General features: G+C 42.9%; 1 protein-coding gene across 1 annotated transcript in view; it reads right to left on the bottom strand.

Moving 5' to 3' along the window:
• Positions 1-407: 407 nt before the first annotated feature.
• The window catches only part of Synpo2 (synaptopodin 2), a 143,734-nt gene continuing 136,076 nt past the window's right edge, over positions 408-8,065 (bottom strand). Inside the window, exon 5 of the mRNA XM_028760493.1 lies at positions 408-1,041. Within this exon, the coding sequence (XP_028616326.1) occupies positions 502-1,041 (540 nt within the window). The 3' untranslated portion in view covers positions 408-501. The remainder of the gene's footprint in view (positions 1,042-8,065) is intronic.

Genomic DNA, 8,065 nt, shown 5'->3' with positions numbered 1-8,065 from the left:
GAATGTTATATTCATTGCTATTAAAATTACTGGTAATTCCTACATCGTATTCTAATAATTCTTTATTGGGCTAAGGCACGTAGAAGAAAATGTTCAGATTTACTGTCTTTGCGTAAACTAGAGTTGCATGGGACTCCGTACAGATGAACTTAATATTTTGAATTTTTGAGGTGAGGTCTTATACACCCCAGGCTGGCCTCAAACCATGTGCCTGAGAATCATCTTGAATTCCTGGTGTTCTGTCGTGTGTCATATGTGCTGTGATTAAGGGTATGTGCTACCACGCCCTGCCCACTCTGACTCTTGTCTACCTAGCAGTTCCTTAGGCATTGGCAAACAAGGAAGCACTCCACACTTGTGTGTTTACACACATGTACACTCAGATAAATTGACTTGTGAGAGCCACATAGGACTAAAAGTGGATTTAAGTCTATTTTTTAAAGCAAGGAACCCTACAAAGGCTCACTAACAACAAAATCCACACAATTGTCACACCAACTTTCATGGTTGGTGTCTCCACCCCCTTGGGTGTGGGTTATAGTCATAGCCACCTAGTGGAAGACAGTACTCAGACCTAGTCTCCATGGACATCGCTTTCAAATCATTTCTGGGTTCCTGCCTATAACACACATATGGCAACTGGGGACTATATAAGGAGTGGCTAGACACGTGGCTATTGACTGAGGATGGAGCATTATACTCTTGTCTTTCCAAAAAGCTCATGTTGGTCTTCTGAGTTTGAGGGACAAAGGACAGTCTCTCTTTCCAGTTCTCTTGGGACCCTGGAAACATCTTCCTCCGAGCTGCGGAGACTACATTCGTCACGATGGATTCCTGGATGTTCCTGGGTCTGAAGGCATCATCCACTAGACCGAGAGGAGACTTGGCCGCTGCTTCCCAAGGTGTCGGTCTCTTGTTAGCTTTCTCCAGCTCGAAGGTTGGTTTGCTGGAGTAACTGCCAGCAGACTGGTACAGCCAGGGAGATGCAGGAATGATGGGTGGGGCTGATCTTCCAGGGAGAGAAAGGGAGCACCTGCTCTCCTAAAAACAAAGAAAATGTTAATACAGCCCATCCTCTTCTGTTTGTGTTTATTATTACTGCAAGGCGCTCATAGCACCATTACCAAACACTGCACACAGTGCCCTGTCCTGAAGCCTGGACAGGTTGTCTCACTTAGTTTATTCTGGCTCTGGTCTGCAGTGTGATTCCCACACTCCTCATTTGGCTCTTTTTGTTGTTTTCTCTCTTTGTTCTCATAGTTCAAACTGCCACCATGTCTTTCCCAGTAGTGATCCCATAAGAAGAACCCTAACACCACTGGGATCTGTCTATCCCTCTCTCTCTTCCTAACACACACACACACACACACACACACACACACCTGCTTCACTCCTGTCCTGCTTTTCCTGGCACAAAATAAACAAACCAGGGACAACTACAGAAATGGGCTGTAAACTCCTACAATTTTTACTTTTTCTGAGTGTCTTTTAATTGCTTGCCTTATTTTGGTCCACTGAATGAAATAAAAGCTACTTACGAAAGGGTTGTCAGTGAGGAGGGATAGGCACCTCTCTTCTTGGAATCTATTTATGTGATGAAGACCACACAACATATGAGGTTTTATTCTCTGTCTCTCTGTATCTCTGTCTCTCTGTCTCTCTGACCTTTTTCCTCTCTCTCTCTCTTTCTTGCTCATTTTAGAGAGATGGTCTCATTCTGTAGCCCAAGCTGAGCTTTGGGCAATCCTACTGACTCATGGCAGCTAGGAATGTAAGCCTGAGTTACCAAGCTCTTGTGTGTTTAGTTCTTAAGGGTGAGACACGGTCCTTGTTTCTAAGGGAGTCACCCTGCTAGGCTCTTTGCATTTTGGCTCCGTTTTTCTTTTTAATATTTATTGCATTCCAGAGTCTTTCAGAGTTCGTCTCTGCAACATTCCTCTGTGCTTGCTAAATACTCTGCTTGAATAATCCATAGCGGTGTGGTTTGTTGAAGGTTTCAGTCACCCTTTACCCTTCTGCTTTCCTAGGACATAGCTGCCAGCTAGCCTGTTAATGTTCTTATTACTCACTCCTGGTTACATGAGACTTGCTTAGACAAACAGTAGAAGAAGAAAAAGAAGAGGAGGAGGAGGAAGGAAGGAAGGAAAGAAAAAAGAGATCGAGAAAGAGAGAAGGAAAGCAGCAGCAAGGAAAAATGAGTTAACTTTGAAAGTATCAAAGTATCAAAGCAATGTTTCTTAACCAGGCATGGTGGCACTGCCTATAATCCTAGCACTTAGGAGCCGGAGGCAGAACAGGAGTTCAAAGTCACCCTTGGCTTCGTATTGTGTTAGAGACAAGACAGGATAACACGAGACTGAGAGAGAGGGAGGGGGAAAAGAGGGGGGGGAGGGAGGGAGGGAGGAAGAGAGAGAGAGACAGAGAGAGAGAGAGAGAGAGAGAGAGAGAGACCTTGTTGAATACAAAACCAGAGTTGAAGATAGATTCAAATGTCCCAGTTTCCAAGCATTTCATTCTTATCTGACTACATGAATAGCAGCACTGGATTTGATCAAGATGTCTCAGGCTCAACTGGCTTTTGTTTTCAGCGTGCCCTTCCTCCCCCATGCCACACATGGGCAGACCAGGGGAGATGACTGCGTCTTGATCTGTGTATGAAGAGTAAAAATGTCAATAGAGTGGAGGTTGGTTCTCTCCTCGGAGTCACTGAAACTTGCCTTCGATGCTGCATCCAGGCAGACGTTTGTTTCTATTAATGTCCTTATCTTAATCCAGAGCTATGGGCAAACTCTCTCTGTGATGGAGTCAGCAAGAGTGGCAGTGGCATTTGCCACCTTTGACCTACATCTACATTTTTAAATTTGACAACAACATCTACACATATCTTGTATTACTCATGCATAGATTCCTAAACTTGTTTAACATCTTTTGTGAGCTATCTAGTACTGCCAAACACTGTGCTGTGAGATAAAGACACAGAGACAATAAGCTCTGTGCTCTAAAGCCCAGGACCCAGCATCGCTTGAGTTCCCAAGACCTGTCTAACAATTACACAGTGAAAAGGCACTCTGCATGCCTCGTCAGGAAGAAAGAGGTTTTGATTTTATTTTTTTTTAACTATATAAAAAAAAGATTGTCTGTGAAAGAGAAATAGCTGAACCACTCCCCCTTTGTCAGAGCTATAAAAGGGATACACAACTCTGGTTTCCAGAAGCACAGGGAACAATTCTGGTCAAGCACACCTCTTTCAACACATGCTGTTGTTTACAACAACACAGTTGAGGGGACAGTAACAGATGAAGGAATCCAGGATTCTACAGAAATGTAGGACAGACTGAATACATACATACACACAGATACACACAGATACACACATACATAGATGTACATACACATAAACACACACATACATACGCATACACACACATATACACATACATACACACATATACATACATATGAACATATCCATATATCTACATGCATACACACATACATATAAACACACATATGCATATTCACACACACATATACACATACATATACACACATATACACACATACATACATACACATACATACACATACACACACGATATGACTGTATACATTTGTACACATTATAGTGATATATATATATATATATATATATATATATATATATATATATATATTTGGCTGGAGGAAATTTATTTTCTGCTCCTTATCCCAACTCACTTAGTTTGAAAATCTTCCAAGAAATTGAAACTTAATAGAAATTAAAATTTCTAAGAATTTTCAGTGATACCCTAATATGAAGGAAGAGGCTTTTTTTTCCCAGCTAAAACATAAATGTTAATTAGTCAATTATGGACAGAGAAAAATAAAACTCTGTGGTGTGTTTATAGAAGAGAAAGTCTGGGCTTTCCAGAAGGGAGATTAAAAATCATATTGAGGGTTGGAGAGATGGCTCAGCAGTTAAGGGCAATAGTTGCTTTTCCAGAGGTCCCGAGTTCAATTCCCAGCAGACACATGTGGTTTACAACCATTTGTGATGGGATCTGATGCCCTCTTCTGGCATGTAGGTGTATCTGCAGATGGGTACTCATATACATAAAAATACATCTTCAAACAAATCACATTGAAAGTCAAATGAGCCGGGCGGTGGTGGCGCACGCCTTTAATCCCAGCACTTGGGAGGCAGAGGCAGGCGGATTTCTGAGTTTGAGGCCAGCCTGGTCTACAGAGTGAGTTCCAGGACAGCCAAGGATATACAGAGAAACCCTGTCTCAAAAAAAAAAAAAAAAAAGAAAGTCAAATGAAATTCCATGTGGAATGCACACTGGATAAGTATGAAGGCACTGCCAATTGTCTGACGGAAGAGGAACCCTCTCCATGGGTAAACTGACTATTGTTCTTTACATGGTCCCACCAAATGTGCCTTTATGATCCATTAGCTGCTAATCATGGGGGATAGAGTTTTAAATTACCTTAGATTGGAGATATAATCACAATATAAATAACTTGTCTTTAGGTACATAATTGCTTTGTGCATGCCCTAAATACTAAATGCTTCTATTCTCACTTCCGACTAAATCCCTAATTTTAATCTTCATGCCTTGTTTGTTGATATAATACCCTTCTGTCTGTCTGTGTCCGGGTTCCTGTTGCCCTCTGCTTAGCTGGTAATTGAAACCATGTGATACACCTTGATCCAGAAATGACTGAAGAACCCGAAAATACCAGAGGCATTTCTTCTGTTTTGAAGTTTGCATCAGGTGTGGTCAAATCCCAGCCTAACCCCATGGACTGTGGCTTCCATCGTGTGCTTTATATTATTATCAAAGGAATCAAAGAGTGTCCTATGATGGTGTATATGTGTGTGGGGGTGACATGCACTTCCTTAGTGTGGAGGTCAGAAGACAGTTTTCAAGAGCCGGCTCTTTCCTCCCTTGTGACGGAGAACTAAACCCATGGCAGGCTTGCATGGCAGGTGTTTTTACCCCCTGAGCTATTCTGACTAGCCTAAATGAAAGATTTTTTGGTTAGAGAGAATTTATCATTTATTAGTAATTAATATGTCAAGTTGGCTTTCCTGGTGACCCTGTCAAAGTGTTTCTCTTTGCTCCATTATCTTTGAAGTTGTGTTTAACAAAAGGAAAGGTTTTTCCATTTTTCCAAACCAAACAGGTCCTGGCATCCTGTTTACTTTTAAGGACAGTTCTGCAGCTGCTCAAGTTGCCCAAACCAGTCTTATTTTGAATTAGAAGGCTCCACCCCTGTCTGTGCTCTAATTTTAACTTTAAGAGAAGGTTCCTGTTCTTTCTCTGTGGAGTCTTAAGGCTTACCTGCTGAAGGGAGGGGGTAGGGTAGGACTCTCTCTCTCTTTTCCTCTCCCAGCTTGCTAACTCTGACTCCCTGGAATAACAGGCAAGGATAATAAAAAGCAAAGAGAAAAGGAATTTTTTTTAGCAACCTCATCTTTGGGCTTTTAGGTCTTGGAGACAGACAATTTGGAAGGGGGAGGTTTCTTAATAAAGATGCAAAGATTGCTCCCTGAGGACCGAGCCCACGGTTCTTAATTCTTGCTTAATGCAGGCTGTGTGTGTGTGTGTGTGTGTGTGTGTGTGTGTGTGTGTGTGTGTGTGAGAGAGAGAGAGAGAGAGAGAGAGAGAGAGAGAGTTTGAAAACTAGAGTTATTTAGAAAGAGGAACCTCAGTTGAGAAGATGCTGTCACCAGTTTGCTTGAAGGCAACCTTGTAAAGCATTTTCTTGATGAACGAGTGATATGGAAGGAACCAGCCCACGGTGGTGGGGCCATTCTTGGACAGGGTGCCCTGGGGTATATAAGAGAGCGGGCTAAGCCAGAGGGAGCAAGTCATAAGCAGCCTTCCTCCATAGCCTCTGTTTCCGTTCCTGCCTTCAGGTGCTTGCCCTGTCATCTTCTATGACAGAGTGTGACCTAGGAGCTCTAAGACGAAGTGAGCCTTCTTTCCCATGTTGCTTTTGGTCTTTGTACTTCATCTCAGCAACACCTGAGACATGCATTATTTCTCTGCATTCCAGGAGGTAATTTGTAACTCTTCTGGATCTAGCTAGGAAGCTGTCTACTTTAGCTTGTAGCTGTTCGAACCCGTCTGCCCCGTCAGGAGCCTGGAGACTGCTAGTCACCTTCCGTTTGTTCCTGACCTCTCCTGGCCCATGAGGAAACACATCATTTGTGGGCACAAGGCAGCAAACTTCCTGGTTCTTTGCCAAAACTGCTTGCCAACCTGTTTCTTCCTTTCCAGATTTCCTGAGCGTGTCAGGTCACAGCCCTCTCTGACCTGTCAGCTGTCCTCACACTGCCTCTCAGGTCAGCCACTCAAAAATTCTTCTCCTACATGGTCTGAAGTGAAGGGCCAGGCTTCCCGAGCCTCTGCCTCCACTGTCTGTGCCCATGTTCTGATCCATATAGTCACATGGGCCTGGCTGAGAAGTCCAAGTCCTCAGAAGTAATATGTCATTATTATCTTTGTAAAGCCTAAGACTCTGCTCTAAACTCTCAGGTTAATGTGCAGCAGCTCCTCTCCGGGGTTTCTTGGCTAAGACACCAGCTTTACTATCCTTGTGCGTGCACACACCATTTCCAGCCGTCTACGTATAAACCTCTTCATCATAGTTTTCTTTGTCAGAATAAGTGCTAAAAATGGAATAGAATCGTAGTCTACAGATTCATTTCAAGAAAAATGTCTAGAAACTTCCAATTGTCTTAAGAGGAGAGACTTTACAACTTGCTCAGGCCCTGCCTTGCAGAAGAGGGCTTATTTCCATCATGAATCCTTGGCCTGCGGACATCTTTACATTGAACCAAGCCTCCATTCCTGGCTTTACCTGGTTGTTGATCCTGATGCCTGATAAAACACTGTCTCTCAATACTCTCCTTCTCTTCTTTTTCCTTCTCCCTAGTGGTTGGTTGGTTGGTTGGTTGGCTCAAAGCAGGATTCCACTCTGTAGCAGAGGCTGGCCCTCTGAGTGCTGGGCTTACAGACATGATCTGGCACAGCCAGCTGGCATCTACTTCTTCATAAGCATTCTTCCACAGATTAGGATTCTAACACCCTACCCCACCCCGGCCTCAACACACACTTTCACCATCTTGTCCCTGTTTTTCATTTCCTATGTCCTTCTTCTTTCAGTTTGTCAAGTAATGTTAATGTAGAAACATTTGAAATACATGCACATGTACAGGTGCACTCACTCACTCGTACACAGACACACATGCATACTCCTCGGGCACACACATACCCAGAACCAACCTGTGGGCTAAGTAAAAATACTCTTCACTCTGCCTGTGGGGCCATGTCATCTGGCAGATGACAATAACTTACGTGGATCAGTCAACCGTATATTTAGAGCATTTGGTTCTTTAAACCATGAGAGTACATGCTAATCCTTTTATATATACCAATCTTAAAATAGCTCAATATTTTTAATATAGTAAAGACTGTAAGATGCTCACTGAACTCATGAACCAGATGGAGTTCTATATTCCCATGAGAGGAGTGAATACTAAATATTACTTTTCTACTTTTGCCTTTAATTATCGCTGACAGGAATATGCTGCTTATTGTTGTGTATCAGGGAGTGGGTGTTCGTTGCTTCTGTGGACTATTTCACACAACCCTCACAACAGACTCATGAAGTAGACACCATCATTATCTCTATTTTCTATTTGTGTACCTCTCTCACTTGAACAAGGTGAGTAGACTCCCTGTGGGTAGAAAGCTAAAGACAGTTAGTATGGGGAGCTGTGCACAGTAAATCTTTTAGCAGAGATCTTTCTTACTCCTTTTTCTTTCTCTCTGTCCTAAGACTTGAACTCAGGACTTTGCTTATCCTAGGCAACTACACTGCCACTGAGCTATGCCTGGGTCAGAATTTATAATCTGACGGGCTTGTTATGTACACTTACAATCTCAGAATTCAGGGGACAAAGGCAGGAGGATCACTGCACATTGAGGGCAGGCCTGGGCTACGTAGTGGTTTCCAGGCCAGTTAGAGCTACATAAGATGCCTGTCTCAAAACAGAACAAACTCAAATGTT

The sequence above is a fragment of the Grammomys surdaster genome, unplaced genomic scaffold (assembly GCF_004785775.1).
Source record: "Grammomys surdaster isolate TR1022 unplaced genomic scaffold, NIH_TR_1.0 126531, whole genome shotgun sequence".
Lineage (NCBI taxonomy): Eukaryota > Metazoa > Chordata > Mammalia > Rodentia > Muridae > Grammomys > Grammomys surdaster.
Note: the sequence above shows the minus strand (reverse complement) of the source record. Positions and strands in the feature narration are given on the sequence as shown.